General features: G+C 30.1%; 5 protein-coding genes and 1 long non-coding RNA gene across 8 annotated transcripts; 3 read left to right on the top strand and 3 right to left on the bottom strand.

The window, feature by feature from the left end:
* Positions 1 to 340: 340 nt before the first annotated feature.
* Positions 341 to 5,170, bottom strand: LOC126868470 (vang-like protein 2). The gene is made up of 4 exons (XM_050623959.1): positions 4,678 to 5,170; positions 4,001 to 4,592; positions 3,775 to 3,933; positions 341 to 3,695 (listed from the first exon to the last, which is right to left on the bottom strand). The coding sequence occupies exons 1-4, from the start codon at positions 4,806 to 4,808 to the stop codon at positions 2,859 to 2,861; spliced, it is 1,719 nt and encodes a 572-aa protein (XP_050479916.1). The 5' UTR covers positions 4,809 to 5,170; the 3' UTR covers positions 341 to 2,858.
* Positions 5,171 to 5,349: 179 nt separating this feature from the next.
* LOC126868473 (SWI/SNF-related matrix-associated actin-dependent regulator of chromatin subfamily B member 1) lies at positions 5,350 to 7,972 on the top strand. 2 transcript variants are annotated; one of them, XM_050623973.1, is made up of 6 exons: positions 5,350 to 5,484; positions 5,957 to 6,420; positions 6,583 to 6,710; positions 6,785 to 7,097; positions 7,457 to 7,633; positions 7,722 to 7,972. In XM_050623973.1, exons 2-6 carry the CDS (start codon positions 5,969 to 5,971, stop codon positions 7,759 to 7,761), a joined length of 1,110 nt encoding a protein of 369 aa, XP_050479930.1. In that variant the 5' UTR covers positions 5,350 to 5,484; positions 5,957 to 5,968; the 3' UTR covers positions 7,762 to 7,972. The 2 variants fall into 2 exon arrangements, with proteins under 2 accessions (XP_050479930.1, XP_050479929.1); XM_050623972.1 differs by having other exon boundaries at positions 5,423 to 5,660.
* On the bottom strand, positions 6,939 to 7,457 carry LOC126868482 (uncharacterized). Its single transcript, XR_007690612.1, has 2 exons — positions 7,096 to 7,457; positions 6,939 to 7,006 (listed from the first exon to the last, which is right to left on the bottom strand). It is a non-coding gene; the product is annotated as an uncharacterized LOC126868482 (long non-coding RNA).
* A 568-nt stretch (positions 7,973 to 8,540) lies between the features above and the next one.
* On the top strand, positions 8,541 to 11,721 carry LOC126868474 (putative tricarboxylate transport protein, mitochondrial). Its single transcript, XM_050623974.1, has 4 exons — positions 8,541 to 8,981; positions 9,374 to 9,808; positions 10,218 to 10,438; positions 10,550 to 11,721. Exons 1-4 carry the CDS (start codon positions 8,831 to 8,833, stop codon positions 10,730 to 10,732), a joined length of 990 nt encoding a protein of 329 aa, XP_050479931.1. The 5' UTR covers positions 8,541 to 8,830; the 3' UTR covers positions 10,733 to 11,721.
* A 406-nt stretch (positions 11,722 to 12,127) lies between these two features.
* LOC126868458 (tetratricopeptide repeat protein 28) lies at positions 12,128 to 20,967 on the top strand. Its single transcript, XM_050623912.1, has 16 exons — positions 12,128 to 12,375; positions 12,516 to 12,581; positions 13,252 to 13,509; positions 13,570 to 13,972; positions 14,052 to 14,609; positions 14,694 to 14,989; positions 15,072 to 15,537; positions 15,626 to 16,033; positions 16,106 to 16,483; positions 16,576 to 17,356; positions 17,437 to 18,107; positions 18,181 to 18,683; positions 18,756 to 19,118; positions 19,201 to 19,438; positions 19,515 to 19,733; positions 19,819 to 20,967. The coding sequence occupies exons 2-16, from the start codon at positions 12,558 to 12,560 to the stop codon at positions 20,454 to 20,456; spliced, it is 6,204 nt and encodes a 2,067-aa protein (XP_050479869.1). The 5' UTR covers positions 12,128 to 12,375; positions 12,516 to 12,557; the 3' UTR covers positions 20,457 to 20,967.
* LOC126868476 (peptidyl-tRNA hydrolase 2, mitochondrial-like) lies at positions 20,582 to 22,172 on the bottom strand. 2 transcript variants are annotated; one of them, XM_050623977.1, is made up of 5 exons: positions 22,006 to 22,172; positions 21,718 to 21,901; positions 21,446 to 21,625; positions 21,160 to 21,359; positions 20,582 to 21,073 (listed from the first exon to the last, which is right to left on the bottom strand). In XM_050623977.1, the coding sequence occupies exons 2-4, from the start codon at positions 21,877 to 21,879 to the stop codon at positions 21,177 to 21,179; spliced, it is 525 nt and encodes a 174-aa protein (XP_050479934.1). In that variant the 5' UTR covers positions 21,880 to 21,901; positions 22,006 to 22,172; the 3' UTR covers positions 20,582 to 21,073; positions 21,160 to 21,176. The 2 variants fall into 2 exon arrangements, with proteins under 2 accessions (XP_050479934.1, XP_050479933.1); XM_050623976.1 differs by lacking the exon at positions 20,582 to 21,073 and having other exon boundaries at positions 21,139 to 21,359.
* Positions 22,173 to 22,331: the final 159 nt, after the last annotated feature.

The raw sequence follows: 22,331 nt of genomic DNA, 5'->3' as shown, positions 1-22,331 counted from the left end.
TAAATATATCGATTAAATTTTTAAATTCGATACATTTGTAACAAAGTAATGTCAGAGGAAATGTTTATTACATTACTTTAAGTATATTCAAATTTTATATTGTACAAAAATAAATAAGTAATTAAAAATTCAATCTTGCTATAATAAAGAAAATTGGGTTTTAATAAAAATGTTAACTTTTATCATATACATTATTTTATTCGAAACTATAAGAAATATTATACATAAAGTATAGGAAATGAAGATTTTATTTATATTACGTATATATTTCATGTATTAGTTTAAACATATATTTTGCACATGAATTTTTTTGGATTAGTTTAAAATTTATAAACAAAAATTAAGGTAATAATCAAATCTCTTTATTATCTTTTTTTACATTCTATGAGATGAAATTTCATTTTGTGCGTTGTTTTTTTGCTACAAAATGTAGCAAAACTCTATAAAAGTAAATTATCCACATATTGCATTCTATGCAGAAAGAGAGAAGAGCAATATATCATATCTAAAATGAATAATATTTATACATAGAAAGTATATTTTGCTCACCAATTAATACATTCAAGCTCACAACATAAATAAAAAATCTCAGATAAAGCTACTCACATCATCATATATTTGTCAAAATGTTGCATTAGAAGAATTGTTATGTCTCTAGACATAAATATCCTTAACTTACTTAAATAATACGATTAATCTTAAATAATACAATTTATGAGCAGTGGCAAGTGACATACATTTCTTTTTGTTATTAAATGATATGTTATAAATAATTTTTTAAGCATATATAAATTTACTCATCATATCCCATACATTCATCATATCAAATTATTTTATTCTTTACTACCTAATTTAGATATTAAACAGGAATGCAAAGAAAATGAGTATTATAACATTAAACCTTCTTTTGTATAACAAGTTTCATTATTATATTAATCACTTCATTATACATTCATGAGATGTATATACTTTATATACATATGTTAACGTGAATGTAAAGTATTACACATATTATTTACTGTACATGTATTCTAATAGCAAGCATAGTCTCAAACAAAATATAATATTATCAGCCTTCCAAAATGAAATATAGAATAATAACAGTTTAATGTAGAAGTTATGTAAAAGATATACAAAAAATGTTAAAATTAATACATTCAATATTATTATATATAAACGATGTAAATAATGTAGGAATATAGTATTCAACAATACAGTATAGTTATATGAGGAAGTTAATATTTGATCATAGCAATGAAATATTAAAGTTATGTATTAAAATAATGAAATAAGTTTAAGCAGACATTTTGCAACATATCTTCAGTATTTAATGAAAAATTATACGATATTTAAATTATATAAATATCTTATAATTCATAATAATTTCATTTGATTGCATGTCTTTCACAAAATATAAAATTATAAATTTCTAAAAATGTTTTGTTCTAAAGTCTTATTTGATTATCACAACTGCAATCTTTTTTATATTTGAGAATTTAAAATAACACTCTTTAAATTGATAATAATAAATTCAAATAAACTAAAAATGACCACATTCTTAAATTTATAAAATTTTACTGTAATATATTCTATATTGTAAATGTATATATATAGAACATATCATAAAAAAAACTTAATTTACTTTAAGTCATGGAAGATATTATACCTTTGAAGTAATAGATACATATGTCACCTTACATATTATAAATGTATTTGTATGAACTGAACAGCACATTATACAAATATATTGCGTACAGGAATGTATTTCTTTTTCCCCAGAGTGTCTCATTTTAAACACTTCTCTTATCTATTGCAAAAGTTGTTGTAATAAATTTCAATAAATAAAAATTTTCATATAACGAAAATTTATGAATGTTAAATATGCAATAAATAATGTATTAATTATAATACATTTTATAATACTTTTACATTAAAGTAATTCTGTAAAGTTCCTTAAGAAAGAAAATTTACTCAGGGGGATATATATTCAAGATTTAGTTTTCCAATTACATGTATACTTACTGAAAAATAATTAAGAGGTTTTAATTACTGATATAAAACTACCCAAAAATATAGTAAGTTTATTTTACTAATATATAAGTAATAATATGTAAAATAATGAAATAAATAAATATAGATGTGTTCACATCATAAAAATATGAATTTCTCTTATCTACAATTATAAATGGAAAAGTTATATTGTCCTTTTATTTTGCTATTATCTGCACTAAAGAAGATATGTAAATGTTATTGAGATGAACACTTTCTGTGATTCTGCATAAAAAACTATTTTATCATTTCCAAAACTTCATTCCCTTAAAAAAGCTATCTTTAAGTGTACTATCTTCTTGCATGATTCAATATCAATTTTTTTCTATAATTGTATTTAATTTCCAGTACTTAAATATGTATTATTGTAATTTTCTTCACTTATATACAGTAAAAAATTTCGCAATTTTATCTGTTTGAGTCCCAGAGGTCTCTGAAAAAACAGGATCGAAAAATCCCGAACAGTGCGATAGCGCCTGTCTTAATCGATTACGAAGAGAAACAAGCGGCGCATTAGTGCCCGTTATGTTTCTTATTTTTATGAAATACATTTATATTATATATGCGTATTATTAGTTTATAAATATTTCAAGTTTTGTTCAATAAAAATTACTGAGAAGATAACAATGAAATACAAAATACCGTCAGTTGTCTGTAGCATTCAAATGTACTGGGACTTTTCAACACAAAATCTAAATATCGCGCTGCTTGGGACTCAAACGGTTAATAAGTTTTGTTTCCATTACAAATATCAGCATTTCAATGTAAATTATCTTAAAACGAAAAAAGCTATTGGTTTTATAATGTTACTAAACCGATGTTTCGGAATTTAATCTTAGTAAGAATTTATTAGATTTAGGATGTGCGAGCTGTTCTGTAAGATGAAAATGAGGTAAATGATATACTGTACATAACAGAGCTACTTCACCTTGTCGTAACTGAAACTCGCAACCATTTGCGAGAGGTCGTGAAGGTAATTCTCCTTCACAGACTAAAGCCCAATGATGCGATCTTTTCTGTCGTTCTTTTTCGTTTGAAAGAACAGGGCTGGTTACGAAAAAGGGTTCTAAAAATGCGCGCGGTGCTGCATCTTGAGCCAAACATCGTGCAAGTCGATTTAAAATAGACTCAACAGAATGACGCGGTTGTTGCCGTGTAACTCTTAAATATTTCTGCAAAGCTCTTGCCATAGATGGAAATACTGCTTGTGCAGCTTCCATGGGATCCATAGGACCAGGATTTGGAGTAGACTCAACTTCTGAATGCAAACGTTTTATATGTGCAAATGCTTCTTCAGCGGCAGTGATTAATCTTGCTCTACGTTTTCGTACTCTACGTTCATAATCATGTTCCTCATAAAAACGTTCATTGTGACTGGAATCTCTACGACGAGTTTGAGTTGTTATGACTGCTCTATCACCACTACCTCCTCGTGACTGAACACTGCCAGTTACTCCACCATCAACCTCATAAAACTTGAAGCTTGACTGTTTTCTACCAGATTTTGATACTGGGAGTCTTTCTAGATATGGATTATAAATAGGAAATTCTGTATAATATCTTTCTAATACCCATACTGCTGCTCGCTGTATTGACAATTGTCCTATTGCATAAGATCGGGATTCACCATCTGGTGATCTTACAATCTTAAATATCAACATTATTATAAATACAATGTACTAAGAATAAATATAAAGAAATTACACAAGAATGAAGTGCACTTACTTTAAGATAAAAGATAGGCTGTTGATGGCGAATTTCAATTAGCAATATAGCAATATAATGTATGAATAGTAGAGTATCTGCAAGAGTACCTGCATAATTTACTAAATTTTTATATTCTGTTATTTCACCATTAGCAGCAGTCTTAGCACTCTCAGTAACCTATAATTTATAATGATATAAAAATACTGTAGTTGAGAAGATCTTGTAAGTTAATAAAATTATGTACCTGAACAACATAAAATAACCAGTAAGTACAAATGCATAATGTAGTAAGAAGCAACACTCCCGCTCGGAATAAGAATATGCGTGGCATAGTAGCATTTTTTGAGCGTAAAAACACAGCCCAACTCCCAATACCTAATAGCACCAATTTAAAGGCTAAACCTAGTAATTGGCCTTTACATTCAGCATTACAAGATAATAATTGAAGCTTTTGTTGCATAGTTAAAACAGTTGTAGAATCAGGAAAAAATCCTAACTTAGGCAATATAACCATTGTTATAGGACTAAGAAAAGCACTTAATCCAAGCATCATTGCTATAACCGGCCCCATAAATCGATTACAGGAACTAAATGATCCATCATTCTCATTTGGCCAATGGCTCACATCTTCAGTTGATTCTGATCTATCAGAAGTATTTCCAGTGACAGCTGTAGTATTTTCACCCCAGTTTTCATCTTGAGGTAAAATTTGTACTTCTATAACTTCTTGACCCAAATTATCAACACTATCTCCTCTTACATTAACAGTTGTTTGAAAAGGTGCCATTTCTGTGGAATCTAAATTGTGTCTTTCTTTCTTTTGACTACGACTTGTCCTTTAAAAAAATGTTTATGTTAACAAAAAGGTCATAAAAAGAAGCCTTCAGCTAAGTTATATTTTCTTTTGATTAACTAAAGTACCTGGTACTTCTATGTGAATGTTGCCTGTGATGAGATTTAGAACTATGAGTACGATGATGTTTTTGAGAAGTTCTGCTATGATGGCTATGGCTATGCTCGCTAGCCCCCGATTTTACGCTCTCCGTCTCCATTCCCCGGCAAAGGCTACCGCCCTGCTGTTACCCCATAAGAGCATACCCTCTTCCACTCGTGACGGAACACCAAGCACATGTACTTACGTAAATGTATCAAACGTAAAATTGAAATTTTATCGAATTATAAAATGGTATGATATGAACAACGAAGCATTTTTCAAGCTTGAAATTTTTTGCTGCTTTGACATTTTAAAACAAAGAATACATTTCTTTTACATATGATATTAGTTCCATTAAAAATTATTATAATAAAGCTACTTATTTAGTGCAGGATTCTGTTAAAGTACTAAAAAACAGACGCCGACACGCCTAACGTTTATTATTCTGACCCCCTCTAACTTGTCTTGTTACCACATTCCGGAATAATTGTTAGGGAAAAAACAGCATGAGTTCCTAGGGATGTTATATAAAGAAATAAACAGTATTAAATTTTTATGAAAGTAATATATATAATGTAAAAATTTTAAATTTAGTCGCTTTTTCACTAATTATAAGTTGCTTTATAATCATATTGATAATATTGATATACCATTGAGAACATGTCAAAAATGTTGGTGCCAATGCTGCTTCAATAAAACGTAGCTTTAGGCTTCTGATCTTATTATCATACCTAATGAACACAAAATACGTAACAATTGACGAAATTATTTGAACGGTTGATTCTTTTTTCAAGGTAGGCTTTTTTGTACATATGATCTTACATATATAAGTTTTAGTAAAATACTGTTCACTGAAAAAAAACTAGTATATTATGGATCACCAATCATAAAGAAAACTTTTTATACTAAATTTACGATAATGCTAACAAAACCGTGACAGATGAAAAGTGTTAAATAACCAGCTAAACAGGTAGGTACACGAAATAAACAATAATATAAAACAATATTATTTTATATATTGTTGAAACTATTCTATTATGAATTATACTTATGCATTAATAGCTTTAAAAAATCTTGAAGAATATTGGTATTTTATGTAAATATTTGATTAACTTTTTTTTTAATTACTGGTATATTTTACGTTATAAAAATAATTGCATGCAATCCATTGAAATGATTAAGGATAATTATTACATTACATTAATATAACTAGTTGTTGATTTTTGGTTTTTATGTATATATATATATATATATGTATGATTATAGAAAAGTATAAACATGGCATTACGTACATATGGTGATAAACCAATAAGTTTCCAAGTAGAGGAAAATGGAGAATATTATTGTATTGGTTCAGAAGTGGGCAATTATCTGCGCCTATTTCGAGGATCATTATACAAACGTTACCCTGGAATGTTCAGGAGATCCATTACAAATGATGAACGTAAAAAATTAGTAGAGCTTGGCTTAAGTCAACATGTACTTGCATCTAGTGTATCTCTCTTAAGAGCTAGTGAAGTAGAAGATATTATCGAGGGTAATGATGATAAGTATAAAGCTGTATCAGTACATTCAACAGAACCTCCAGCTCCTAGGGAAGGAAAATCAAAAAAATCGATGCCTTGGGTGCCTAGTTTACCAAATAGTTCACACTTGGATGCTGTACCTCAAGCTACACCAATTAATCGTAACAGAGTACATAATAAAAAAGTCAGAACATTTCCTTTATGGTAAATACTTAATCTCTTCCATATTTATATGAAAACAGATACTTAACAGATGATTTTTATTCTTTAAAAGGTGATTTATACATGGTATTATTCAACATAGAACATTGTTAATACTATAATAAATTTTGAATAACATTTATTATGTTTGTTGTATTTTTCTAGTTTTGATGACACAGATCCATCAGCAAACTTAGAAAATGCAGCACAGCAAGAAATGTTAGTTCCAATTCGATTAGATATGGAAATTGAAGGACAAAAATTGAGAGATACTTTCACGTGGAATAAAAATGGTATGGTTTTTTGTGTACCAATTATATATTATATAATCATATGTTATCACAATAAAACACTAATTTTTTTTTAGAAAGTCTCATAACTCCTGAACAATTTGCTGAAGTATTATGTGATGATTTAGATTTAAATCCACTAACCTTTGTACCAGCCATTGCACAAGCTATAAGACAACAAATAGAGGCTTTTCCACAAGAAACAATTTTAGAAGATCAGTGTGATCAACGAGTTATAATTAAGTTAAACATACATGTAGGAAATACATCTTTAGTAGATCAAGTAGAATGGGATATGTCTGAAAAAGAAAATAATCCTGAGAAGTTTGCAATGAAACTGTGTGCTGAATTAGGACTTGGTGGAGAATTTGTTACTGCTATTGCTTACAGGTAAGTACAGTTTTGCCTTAAAATGAACAACTCGTTATTCCCTCTTCTTTATTTGAACTCACCAGGATGAGAATATGCACTATACTTTCTCACTCTGGTATTAGTGATTTTGGCGTATTATATCCTACTTGGTCAATCACTTTTTAATTTGTCGCAATTTTGAGCTTTCCGCTCGTTCTATGTCTTTTTTGTCCCATTGGAAAACAAAGTCAAACTGAATAGTATACCCGACTCGTAATAAGCATCTGACTGGCCTCAAGCACTTTGCTTATTTCTAGGAAAGCTATATGAGTAATCTGAATATTTTATAAAATATTTTAATAAAATTTATTAGTATATCTTAATCAAATTTACTTTAGTGTACGAGGACAATTATCATGGCACCAAAGGACCTATGCATTTTCTGAAGCACCTCTACCTACTGTAGAAGTACCTTTTAGACCACCTTCAGAAGCTGATCAATGGGCTCCATTTTTGGAAACATTAACAGATGCAGAAATGGAAAAGAAAATACGCGATCAAGATAGAAATACGCGGTAAAAACTATTACATTATATAATTCAACAACTATAATATGCATAAAATAAATATGTAATTACACTATTTTTATACTTTTTGTTCCAGGCGTATGAGACGTTTAGCAAACACTACACCTGGATGGTAATGCATGTAAATTATAACGATAAAAAATTACGGCGTTATACTTGTAGATTTATTCTGAAAATATCCATTTTTAGAGATTTTTAAACTTTAAATATAATAAATAAACCCTTATATCAAAATTTAAATAGAGAATGAAATACATTTTAATAAAAATTTACACATTTACCAATATCACAATATAGCTAATTAATATAAAACTTTATTATCAAAAAGTATTTCTATCTTCTTATAATCACTCCCTCTTTGCATGTTCTTACTTACATGTCGTGATTGATGTTACATAACCAAAGAAATAGAAAAAAGGTCTTGATAATCAACTTAATTTTAACTGTTTATGAAATATATGTCATGTGATCATGTAATGAAACACTCATAATATTGATAAGTAATTTTTAATCTCTTCTATTTACTATAATCCAGACTTTCATGTTTTAAATATGTTTTACAGTAATGAAACAATCAAAAGTATATGGCTAAATAACATTCGTCTTATCTACTTAATTAGTCATTCGTTTTATTCTGAATTTTGAATACTCAATTTTGGTTATCTTCATAATTATTTATTTTAATATCAACATGATAGATAGAAGAATATTAAGTAAAATTTCTAACTTATTGAAAAAATATGCTATTTAAATCATACAGTTTTACTTATAATTTTGTTATACTTATAAATTACGTACAATTAGCAATATAAATAAAAATATAATATTTATAGATAAAAATTAATGCAATAGAATTTGGATTAAAGTAGCTTATAATCCTTTATAAATTTGAATTGCAGTTTATAAAAAAAGCTAAACTTGACTGATTAATAGACAGACATGTATTGGAAAAATGTATTACTGATATAAAAAATTTCGGTCACTCCGCCCATAATCGCCTGTTCAATTATCATTACGTATCCAGATCCAGTATCGAGTATAGGACTGTCAATCTATAAAGTGTGAGTAAGAGAAGTTGATTGAGGAAGGGGAATACGCACTGAAATGTACGGATATTAATCGACTCAGTTCACATTTGATGCTTAACGGGGCAAGAGTATTGGCAGGCGAAAACAAATTCCAAACATGGATATCAGTTCATTGATATACAAATCATCGCAACAAACAAGTACAATTTCAACATTCCATAATAATCCTTTTCCTCGTAGACCTTGGATTACTGATACTGGAGCTGCAGCGGCTGTCAGTCATAGCGGTATCAAAGGAATTGTGGCTGGTAAAATACATTTTTTTTTTATTATATCATTTCTTGTATTAATGATTTCATTTTTAATATGTGTTCAGTGCTTTTTATTATTTATCGGAATAGTCCTATAGAAAACAAACACATTAGTTGAAAGTGAGAGAGAAGTGTAAGTAACTAGAAGAGCGACAAAGATAGATAAACTGAGTCAGCGCATTCGACACATGATAGATTCAAAGATCGAGAAATATTTAACCTTCGAAATATGCGCTAGTACAAAAATTTTTGTTTTAAAGATTATAAATGAAATTGTTTATATATTTTTCTTTTAAATATATATCAATGGATTCATTAAGTACTTCTTTACCAATTTTTATCAATCTTTTAAATAATAAAATATTAATGAAATTATGGATATATTTTAGGAGGTATTACCGGCGGTATAGAAATATGTATCACTTATCCAACTGAATATGTAAAAACACAGCTACAACTTGATGGGAAAGCTGGATCTGGTAAACAATATTCAGGAATATTGGATTGTGTGAAAAAAACCATAAAAAATCGTGGATTCTTTGGTCTATACAGGGGTCTTTCAGTATTACTTTATGGTTCAATACCAAAGTCAGCTGTACGCTTTGGTTCCTTTGAAAAAATGAAAGAATTGTTAGCAGATTCAAATGGAAAACTTACTGCACAGAATAGTCTTATAGCAGGACTATGTGCAGGTGCATCTGAAGCTATTTTTGCAGTTACTCCTATGGAGACAATTAAAGTAAAATTCATAAATGATCAAAGATCTGCTAATCCAAAATATAAAGGATTCTTTCATGGAGTAAGGATGATTATCAAGGAATATGGTAAATAGAATATTAATATATATTATTTTATAGAGTTCAAGTCAATAAATATAATTTTTTGATCCATACATTTACAATCTAATTTAAGTATGATTTTAAAAAGAACTAAAAGCTTAGTTATCGCTTAATTAAATGCTTAGTAATGCTCTGAAAACAAGTAAATTCCCCTTGAACCATATGTGCAACAAGTCCAATCAAGAGCTATGTAAAGAGGTCAAATTATATTAGTTATGTGCTTCTCAATTTGCATATATGATAGTAAAGTAATGTCATATATGTCACAATAAGTTTATTGTGACATTCAATCATATACTACTAAACATTTGTTATTACATTATACAGTCTGTATAAGTTATAAGTGTCTTATTAATATTAGTACAAATAAAAAATATAACTTTTTACTTGCTAGGATTCAGAGGCATATATCAAGGACTAACACCTACAATTTTAAAGCAAGGATCAAACCAAGCAATTAGATTTTGTACCATGGAAACATTAAAAGATTGGTATAAAGGTGGAAATAAAGATGTAGTTATACCAAAAGTAGTTATTGGATTTTTTGGTGCATGTGCTGGGGCATTATCTGTTTTTGGAAATACTCCAATTGATGTTGTAAAAACTAGAATGCAGGTAAATTTTTCTTTTATAATCATTAAGTTATATATATATTATATATTATTTATATGTAATTATATATATATATTTTTAATATACTTCACTAAATGTGTATCATACTTTCAGGGTCTAGAAGCTTCAAAATATAAGAATAGTATAGATTGTGTGAAACAAATATGGATCAATGAAGGTCCAATGGCATTTTATAAAGGAACTATCCCAAGATTAAGTAGAGTATGTTTAGATGTTGGCATAACATTTATGATTTATGATTCCTTCAAAGAATTTTTTGATCGGCTTTGGCCTTGAAAGTTATTAATTTTGCAACTGTATATTCTAAAATGTCAGTGCAAATGTAGCTTTCATAATTTCATCATTATTTATGTAATATATCTATAATCGTACATGTTAAAAAATGCCTTTATTTCAAATATGATACATACCAAAGTATTCTGTTATAATGGGCATTTTAATGAATGAAAATGAAAGGAAACAAAGTCATATCAAAAAGTTTCAATTTTTCAAAGTGTCGGTATTGAAAGCTGCAGTTGTATAGAGCACAAATTCCACTATATATATTTTTTTACATAAATTTTTATTTAACATGAAATTATATGTATGGAAAGCAAATGGTAATGTAAATTTATTCATATAATTATTTCAATTTTGTTTATCAGTTTATAAATTTTATTTAAAATATTGTTAAATATTTAACATTCCTATAGATTTGAGTCATCGAATGAATGTTTATATTGTGAAAGTGATTTGTACATGGTATGCATAAGTTATGTAGACATATATATATATACACACATATATACATATATATTTCTAAGGAATATTGTACTGTTTCAGTACAAAAATATACAGAATGTTAATTAAAATAATGAGAATAATAAAAAATGTTTATTACTTGAGCGAAGGGAAATAGATTGACTTTTTAATTAAGTTTTTTTAATATAGTAACATTCAAATAAGATTAGAGTAGGTAGGAGGTATAAAAAGGTATTAATCAGAAATATTTTTATTTATGTGCACATTACATTCCATTAAATGTAATTATCTTCGCTCAGATATTGTAATATATTTTAACATTAATTGAACAAAATTTAACTATAATGGCTGTGACATTCAAATGGAGATAAACATGTAGAAGTTCCTTCAAAATAGAGACCTTGTAATCTCATAACAACTGCAAACTATCTATTTTATTACTTTAACAATAAGACATGATGGTTCATAATGTTTTGTATTTATATTTGTACTTGTACATTGAAATATATATCTTTGCAGTACTATTTATAAATGTTTTATAAAAAAAACCTGTTAATATCTTTAAAGTATAGAAAACCTTTATTATTAAAATTATAAGATATTTTTGTATCTAAAAACCTTTTTCATATATATGCTTATAAATGATTATTGTCTTACAAATAATTATGATGTATTTTTAGTTGAAAGAAAAGATATTTGTAGTATTTGCAAATAATATATTGTAATAACAATTAATTCAATACAATTACTGATTGTTTACTGCTATCCTCTATACAGAACACTATTTACATTACACAATATTTCTATTCATATAAAACATAATTTTGTAACATAACATAAATTTGTAAAAATAATTTATAAAGTCATATACGTCATATATTATTTCAATAAGTGAATTCTACATTTCTATGCATGTATATACACAGCAGCGTAAATTTATGAGCTATACATGTGGAGTCCAATACACAAAGGTACTTACAAAAGCAGACAGTGCCGGCCCCACTCTGGGCCCAAGGGGGAGCCCGGGGTCACATTCCAAGATGGCTGTGCCTGAGGAATGCAGTGGGTGCCCTCCTAAGACGCCTTCCTCCCTCCTTTTTTATTAATCGAATCAATTCACCTATCCTAGCGAATATTCTGATTACTAAGACGAAATAGTTTATTTCAGCGTGTATCCGGTGAGTGCTGCCTAGATTTGAAAGTAGCATCTTGTAGAAAATAAATCTGAATGAGGGAAAGAAAGGTGGTACAGGAAGACCTAGAAAGGTCTTATACTCTAAAATGTGTGGTCTTATCTAATGAAGCTCCTTTGCTGCAGATAATGCTCATGCAGGAGGATGCTACTTGCTCGTCTTAAGCAATGTCTCATAGGGATATCTCTGAGGTAACAAGATCCTACAGTACAAATATGATGACGAATATTATTATCATATTTTAGAATTAAAATCATTTAATTTTATAAATTTGTGTTTTTTATTTTTGTATTCATTATAAAATTTGGTCTGTTGTTTGCAATTTTGATAATAAATTATGTTTTTAAGATCATATTGTATATATTTATGGATATATACATAAAAATAAAAAACAACAAAGATTTGTATTAAAAGTGATAAAACAAGAATTATGTTGAATTGTATATTTTTTATATGATAATTTTTTGATGTTTTAATAATTGATATAAAAAAAAATAATGAAATTTAAGAATTAAATATTAGATTTCTAAATATGAATGAAAATATTTATTTAAATTTTTTATTTAATAATTATTTCATTAAATCACTTATTTCTATTTATAAAATGAAAATTGATATAAATTAATATTTATGATAATTATATATGTAATAATTAATGTTACATTATATTAGCTTAATATTACTCAAATAAGTTTAATATTACCTTATATTTTATAATAAATTTTTTATACAATGTTTATAAATAATATTTAATTAACACAATGATAATAACAATATAATTCTGAAATAAATACGTACACATGTATGTGCATAATATATATAAATTATATATATATATATATATATATAAATATTTATAAGGTGGAGCCCGAAGGTACGTCGGCCTTGGCTGCTGGATCAAGATCTCTATTTTTAGAGACTGTACGTCGCAGCAATGCAGCATGTCAAAATGGTGATTATGCTCTTGCTGCAAGTTTGTACACAGAAGCTCTTGCTTTGGATCCACTCAGCCATGTGCTATATTCAAACAGGTCAGCTGCCCGGCTCAAAATGGGTTTATTTGCACTTGCTCTTCAGGATGCTGTTAGAGCTACCGAACTTAGCCCTCAATGGCCAAAGGTAATAGCTGCTTTTGTTTGTTACTTTTCAAATAATTAGTAAAACCAATATCTCTATTAGGCATACTACCGTCAAGGAGTAGCCTTACAATGTCTAGGGAGACATGGAGAGGCTCTTGTAGCCTTCAGTACAGGTTTGGCACATGATCCTACCAATTGTCAACTCTTATCTGGTCTTGTGGAAGCATCCTTAAAATCACCATTGCGTACAACACTAGAACCGACATTTCAACAATTACGTGCAATGAAACTTGATGAATCTTCTTTTGTTGTCATTTCTGTTGTTGGCCAAGAACTTCTTGGAGCAGGACAGTATAAGGCAGCAGCTGGTGTATTAGAAGCTGCTCTTACTATTGGTTCTTGTAGCTTAAAATTAAGGGGTTCTGTATTTTCTGCTCTATCTAGTGCATATTGGGCATTAAATTCTTTAGATAAAGCTATCAATTATATGCAACAAGATTTAGGTAAATATTGAAGATAGATAAAATAATATGTATGTATCAATAGAATATTTCTTTGTATTCTGAGTAAAAATATTTTTAGGTGTCGCACGATCTTTAGGAGATACCCAGGGTGAATGTCGAGCTCATGGAAATCTGGGCTCAGCATATTTTAGCAAGGGCAGTTTTAAGGAAGCTTTAACAGCACACAGGTATCAATTGGTTTTAGCTATGAAGTGCAAAGATACTCAGGCTGCAGCATCTGCTTTAACTAGCCTGGGTCACGTTTATACAGCTATTGGTGATTTACCAAATGCACTTGCATCTCATAAACAATGTGTACAATTAGTAAAACAAATGGGAGACCGACTTCAGGAAGCCCGAGAAATAGGAAACGTGGGAGCAGTTTATTTAGCAATGGGAGAATTTGAAAGTGCTGTTGATTGTCATACACAACATTTGAGAATAGCAAGACGTTTAGGAGATCGTGTAGAAGAAGCAAGAGCTTTCAGTAACTTAGGTTCATCTCATCATTATCGAAGAAATTTTGGTCAAGCAATGGCTTATCATGAAAATGTGCTAAGAATAGCTCAAGAACTCGGTGATAGAGCAATAGAAATGAGAGCTTATGCTGGATTAGGTCATGCTGCAAGATGTGCAGGTGAACTTTTTAGAACAAATAATGAGAAACTTAATAAAGAATTAACTTTATTGTAAAATCTCTTTCAAATATATCATTATTTAGGTGATCTTGCACAAGCCAAGCTGTGGCACCAAAGGCAACTTGATGTTGCTTTAGCTACAAAAGATAAAGTTGCTGAAGGACGAGCATGTAGTAATTTAGGAATAGTTTATCAATTACTTGGTGAACATGAAGCAGCACTTAAACTACATCAAGCTCACTTAGGAATTGCTAGATCATTAGGAGATAAAGCTGGTATGGGTAGAGCATATGGAAATATTGGAAATGCTTATAATGCATTAGGTTATTATGAACAGGCTATTAAATATCATAAACAAGAATTAACAATAAGTAAAGAGGTAAATTGTTTAAAATATGCAATGAAAAATTTAATAGCAAATTTATACCATAAAACAATATAAAAGTTGTTGTTTAATATAGGTCAATGATCGTAGTTCAGAAGCTAGCACACATGGAAATTTAGCAGTAGCATATCAAGCTGTACAGGGTCATGAAGCAGCATTAAGACATTACAGAGCTCATTTAGCTATAGCGCGCGAGTTGAAAGATACAGCTGGTGAAGCTTGTGCATTACTCAATCTTGCTAATTGCTTGTCATCTCGTGGCAGATTTGAAGAAGCTGTTCCATATTACGAAAATTATCTTATGTTATCTCAGGAACTACACGATGTTGAAGGAGAAGCTAAAGCATGTCACTTCTTGGGTTATGCTCATTATTGTTTAGGCAATCATCGTGAAGCTGTTAGATATTATGATCAAGACTTAGCATTAGCTAAGGATTTACAGGATAAATCTGGGATGGGAAGAGCTTATTGTAATTTGGGGTTAGCACATTTAGCTCTTGAAAATTTAGATACTGCACTAGAATGCCAAAAATACTATTTGGGTAAGAAAATCGTGCATCTGCATATTTATATTTTAAAAATAGCAAAATATACATATACTTAATATTAATAATTTATCTTTCTATATAGCTATTGCACATATGACTAAACATTTAGCTGGAAAATTTCGTGCTTTGGGAAATATTGGTGATTGCCTTTTACGCCTTGGAGAAGCTGAAGAAGCAATAAAAATGCATCAAAGACAATTAAATTTAGCACGACAAGCAAGTGATCGCAGTTTAGAAGCTGCTGCTTATGGAGCTTTAGGTATTGCACATCGGACAATAAAAAATCTTGATAAGGCATTAGGATTTCATACTCAAGAACTAACTTTAAGACAAGAAGCTGGTGATTTACGTGGTGAATGTAGAGCTCATGGAAACTTAGGGGCGGTGCACATGGCACTAAGTCAATATACTCATGCAGTGAAGTGTTATCAGGAACAACTTGAAAGGGCAAAAGAATTAGCAGATTCAGGAGTTGAGGCTCAAGCTTTAGGTGAACTTTATTTATAATGTTTGAACTACTTAAATTTACAGCGATAATGCTCACTATTTTTCTTTTAAACAGGAAATTTAGGAATAGCTAGACTTAATATGGCACATTATGAAGACGCAATTGGATATTTTGAACAACAATTAGCAACTTTAGAACCATTAACTACGGGCACAGCCTTACTAAATAAAGCTAGAGCACTTGGCAATCTAGGCGATTGTTATGAAGCCTTGGGAGATCCAGAAGAAGCTATAAAATGTCATGAGCAGCAATTAACAGCTGCTACAAAATTGAAAAGTATAAGAGAACAAGAAAGAGCATATCGAGGTTTAGGTCGAGCTCGGGAAGCAACTGGAAATTTACAAGAAGCTTTAGTTTGTTTTGAGAAAAGACTAGTAGCTGCACATGAAGTTGATAGTCCAGAATCAAGAGGCGCAGCTTACGGAGATTTAGGTAATTAATATGTAAAATATTATACTATAGAATCTATAAATATATTAACTTTTCTTGATGAGTGTCATAAGTTGTTAATATCAATTGTGTAGGTCGAGTACATGCTGCATTAGGTAACCACGAACAAGCTGTTAGTTGTTTATCACATCAACTGGCACTTGCCAGAGGACTTGGAGATAAAGCTGCTGAAGCAGAAGCTGCTAGTGGGTTAGGAGCTGTTCATCTATTAATGGACGATCCAAATTCTGCATTACGACATCATCAATTGGAACTTTCAATTGCTGAAGCTTTAGATGCAGCTGGGTTACAAGCTAGAGCTTGTGCAAACTTAGGTGTAACTCAAGAAGCTTTAGGACAATTTGAAGAAGCAATCAGATTACAAGAACAATCATTAAGTCTTGCAGCAGCAGCTGGTGATCAACCAGCAAGAGCAGCTGCATTTTCCAGTTTAGGTCGACTTCATCATTTATGCGGTGATTTATCACGTGCTTTGAGTTACTTACAATCGGGATTGTCTTTATCTGAAGGATTAGGAAGAAGAGAAGAAGCAGCTAGATTAAGACACAGACTTGGTCTTGTTCATTGGGAAGCTGGAGAAGCAATTATAGCTGTAGAACATTTAGAGAAAGCAGCAAATTTATTAGAATCATTAGATGGAATTTCTTCAACCCTTACCTGTGGACAACCAAACAAATCTGAGTTATTATCAGAAACGTACAGAATGTTACAAAAAGTACTAATCAGTTTAAATAGAGCTGAAGAAGCTCTGAATTGGGCAGAAAGATCGAGACGAAGTAAAAGTAATTGTTTAGACGATGCTGCGCATTATTCCGAAATTATCGATAGACAACGTGGAGTTATTTTATATTATAGGTAATTTAAATTTATTAATAAATAGTGTGAACAAATTGTAATTCCATAAAACGGCTAGTAAATGTCAAATAACGTTTCAGTGAAGTAGGGTGTGAATTACATGCTTGGTGCTTAGCTCCTGGTCGGGGACTATTACGATTTCATTCTACTAGTTTGGATGATGGTATAGGATTAGAGAAGCGAGTTCTGCAGGCACGAGAAGCTCTTTTAGACGAAACAAGTGAACTTGTTGAAGAAACAAAAATACCATCGAGAGGACATCATCTCAATGCTAGTTCATACAGTTTGAGCAGTCTGTTTAGTGTGGGTTCAATTAGTTCACGAGCAGGAAGTGCTCGATGGGGACGAGGAACCAAAGGACCAACATGGCAATCACCATTACCAATTCAAGTACTTTACGATTTACTTTTAGCACCTTTTGAAGATCTTTTACCACCAGCAAGGAAGGAACTAATTATGGTAGTGGAGAAGTCTTTATATTTGGCACCACTTCCAGCTTTACAATCAAACCCTGGAGAAGATTATCTATGTGAAAGATTTTCTTTATTAGTAGTACCATCGCTTGCAGCTTTAAAAAAGCGATCAAAGACTCCTATGCCAGAAGGAGGTGCAACGGTAGCTGCATTAGTTGCAGGAAATCCTGTGCTTCCTGAAGAAATCAGGGAAGAATATAGATGGTCAGAAAGTGTTGCTTCTACTGAAACAGAATCTGAGATTGTTGCTGAATTATTAGAAGCCCGTGCTTTAACTGGTAGGTATCATTACAAATTTAAATAAATTAAAGAAAATTATAAATAAATAATCTTTTTAATCTTTACTAATAGGGATAGAAGCAACGAGGTTGACTGTTTTAAGGTCTTTACCTGATGCAGAATGTGTACATTTAACAGTACCAGTTTTCTGGAATTCTGCCAGTTTAGCATTAACTGCAGATCCTTGTGAAGATCCATCTGTAAAACCAGAATACTTGCTAAGCTATTCAGATATTACAAAACTAAGAATAGCTGCCCGTTTAGTTGTAATATCTAGTGGCCATGGTTGGAATAGTACAGAAAATACAACTGCTACATCAGATGGCGTACAAAATTTAGCCAAAGCTTTATTAAATGCAGGAGCACAATGTGTACTTATAGGAATGTGGGCAGTTCCACCTACAGCTGGTAGTATATTATTACGAGCATTCTATAGTGCTATGTTACAAGGTGCTAGAGCATCAAGAGCATTGGCAGAAGCTATGCAAACAGTTCAACATACAAGACATTTCGCACATCCTGCAAATTGGGCTGGTTGGTTACTTATTGGAGGAGATGCAAGATTGTCAAACAAGGTATAAATCTTAAAAAATTTATTAAATTTAATAATTCATATGTAAATGATAGTTCATGAAATATACATTTAGGTTGCTTTAATGGGACAAGCACTGGCTGAATTATTACGCGGTGGTCCTGAACAAAGTCGTGATGCATTACGTGTAACACTTCATTTAGTAGAAAAATCATTACAACGAATACATCGTGGACAAAAAAATGCTATGTACACAACTCAGCGTAGTATTGAAAATAAAGTGGGTGCAGCCACTGGTTGGCGAGAACTTTTAATGTCAGTAGGTTTTAGATTTGAACCTGCTGGAAATGGAATACCATCCTCTGTATTTTTCCCACAAAGTGATCCAGAAGAAAGATTAACAAGATGTAGTGCAAGTTTGCAGGCATTATTGGGATTGGGACCATCGTCATTACATGCTCTTGCTAGGTTGTTGCAGGTAGTAAATAAATCTGTATATTCTGACATTGCTACTTGTAAAAGTTAATAATCTATTATATTAAAGGAAATTTTTATTGTAGGCACCAGAAGCAGCAGAGGATGTTATTGCTGCAATGAGAAGAGCTACATGTGCGACGGAAGGTCAAGAAGTCACATTACCAGTACAAGTATGGAGAGCATCAGGATCTCATGAATTATTTGCAAGTCTAGGTTTTGATCTCATGGAAGTTGGTCAATCAGAAGTTACATTGAGAACAGGAAAACAAGCATCACGGAGAGCTGTTCAATTTGCTCTTCAAGCTCTTCTAGCTTTATTTGGTAAGTCTAAACTGGTCATGTGTGTATAATAAATAAAAATGAAAATATATCATTTAAATTATAATTATGTTTTTAGATACACAAGAAGCACCTAAAAGTTTGACTTTAGATTCTAGTAGTTCAATGGAAAGTCTAGCTTCTGTTGCTCATATTGAAAAAAATGTCATAGAACGACCTAGATTAGGAGGTGCATTTGCAAATTACGTTCGACATCGAGGTGAACCTGATGGTAAAACTATGGAACCACCAAATGTTCCAATTCCTACATCACGACAACCATGTCAAAATAGTGGAGGTATAAATAACTTAGACTAAAATTTAGATAAGTATATAAAATAATAATAAGTATATAAAATTGTAATTATATGTATGTTTTGTAGGTGAATCGGATGTTGCTTTCACTCCTAGTCCTCCTGTAGCACTCAATTTAAATCATCAAACACGTATCAGAAATCTTTATCCCGATCAAAGCTTAAGACCAGGGTCTAGTTCAAGTAGTTCAGTAACAGATTGGGATAACGGTCATGCAACAGTTCTAAGGCGACAACCATTACCGCCTTTACCAGCAACAGTACTAGAAAGATTAAGTGTTCGAACAGAAATTGGATCTAATTCTCCAAGAAAGCCTCGTCATCCTACAACAACTGAAGATATTTGTTCTCAGACTGACTCTGCACAACCTGCAGAAACACATAATCAAAATTTAAGAAACGTAGCCACGTCCCTCACAAGTTTAACACGTGAATTAACGCCTACGATTTCAGATGTATATCACGAGCGAAATTTAGGATTAGGATTGGCACCATCTTTATCAAAATTATTAGAAGAAGTAGGTTCTGTGACTGGAAATGAAGAAAATCAATCAACACGAACGAATCATAATCAGACTCAAAATTGGATGCAAAATGAAGAATTATGTCGAAGAGATGAAGCTGATGGCAGATCCATTGCTGAGTCACAATGTAGTGCTACCAGCTCTAACAAAATACATCGAAAAGCACCTCCCCCTCCAGTGTAGATTATTTATATACTATTTATAAGCACTAAATGATATTTTAAATGAAAATAATAGCACGAGGTACCAAAGAATGGAAGATATTTTATTGGAAACAAATTTCTTAATATTTTGTGATTTGAGCTGGGAATAATTTACGGTGATTGCTTATTTTGTTGCAATATGACTCTAATTATGCACTTTTTACATAATATATTTTCCAATACAAATATCAGTAAATGCCATTTGCTTATACTGATAATAAAATTCGATATTAACAAGATACTGTATACAACGGCACCTAATGCTATACTCGTGTTTCTTAATGCAAAAGTGTATTATATTAGCATAAAAATGAACATTGTTCATGTATGTTATATTTAAATTTATTAAATGAAATTTATTATTATATATAAAATGCGACCAATGACTGAAGTAATGTTTCAATTTAATAACATATTTAAATTTGTATAAAGTATTGAACTAAAAGTTTGTACTTTTTCATTTTTGATAAATATATTGATGCATTTTTTAATGGGATGCATCATTTTATAAAAATTATGTGCATATATTTATACTTATATCATCAACAAAATATGAAATTGCTGTATTTAATTATCTTTTAGCATATGAATAAAAATCTAATAATGAAATTAGTAAATCATGAAGAACTGAATTTAAAAAAATATAAAAATACACTTAAAAATTAGATAAAAAATTAAGATACCTTTATTTTGTTCATTATTAAAACAATTTTAAATGACCAGTTACATTATCTATCATTTGAGCTGGACCTGGACCAATAGCACATACTGTTTTACTTCCTGGCTTTACTTGTGTGTGTCCAGCATCCTGTATTATATTTGCCAAAAGTCCTACAGTTCTAGCTTGTTTTGCTATTTCTTTCAAAGCATTCTCGCTATCCACCTAAGCATTTTTTTATTTACCAATAAGGATTTAACTTAAAGCAAATAATATTACATGTGAAATATATGTATAAGAAGTATATATACCTTAAGAGTAATTTTAGCTTGGCCACACTTTTCCCAAGCATATAAAAATTCAGGATACTTTGTGGCTGCCTTATAAGCTGCAACAGCAGCATGAGCACATTGTGCTGCAATTTTTCCTTTTCCCATTTTTAAATCAGTTCTAATAACTAAAACAAGCTTGTAATTATCTGTATACATTTGCTGAAAATAAAAACTATTATTTTTGTTTGTGTATTTATTAGATTAATTATAAAAAAAATATAAATATATATACAAATTTTAATTTTACTTACCATATAATTTAAAGTTTCATTGCAATTATCATTAGAAGATTGCAATTTTTTTCTATTTATTACTGCTATTATTTTATATAAAGAATAACCTATTATTGCTGAAATTATAAATCCTACCTTTGCATCTGTAACGGTTTGCAAAAGTATTTGAGTAATATTCATCTTACTAAAATTTAGTAAAATTCTGTAACATTAAAAAATATTCAATCACACTATTAAAATTTATTTAATTCGTCACAAAGAATTTAATTTTTAAAAATAAATTAGATATAAAAGATAGATATTTACATCAAAGTAATTTTACGAAACGTATATATCCTTAGATTAACTTTTACTTTTGATATAAGCAAAACTTATATTGTTCCATGTGACAGCTTCTATAAGGTTAGGTATCATTTAAACATATACAATATAAATGTACATAGTACATCATACACATATAACTCTGATAGAAATTAATAATCTTTAAGTATAATTTGAGACATAAAGTATTATATTAAATTTAATTTTAACTCGTTTTTAAAGATATATAAAGTAACATATTTTTTAAATATCTACAATAAATTTTGAAAGAAAGTAATACAATATATGCATACACATATGCATGTGTAGAA

This window comes from Bombus huntii, chromosome 8 (genome assembly GCF_024542735.1).
Source record: "Bombus huntii isolate Logan2020A chromosome 8, iyBomHunt1.1, whole genome shotgun sequence".
NCBI classification, from domain to species: Eukaryota; Metazoa; Arthropoda; class Insecta; order Hymenoptera; family Apidae; genus Bombus; species Bombus huntii.
Note: the sequence above shows the minus strand (reverse complement) of the source record. Positions and strands in the feature narration are given on the sequence as shown.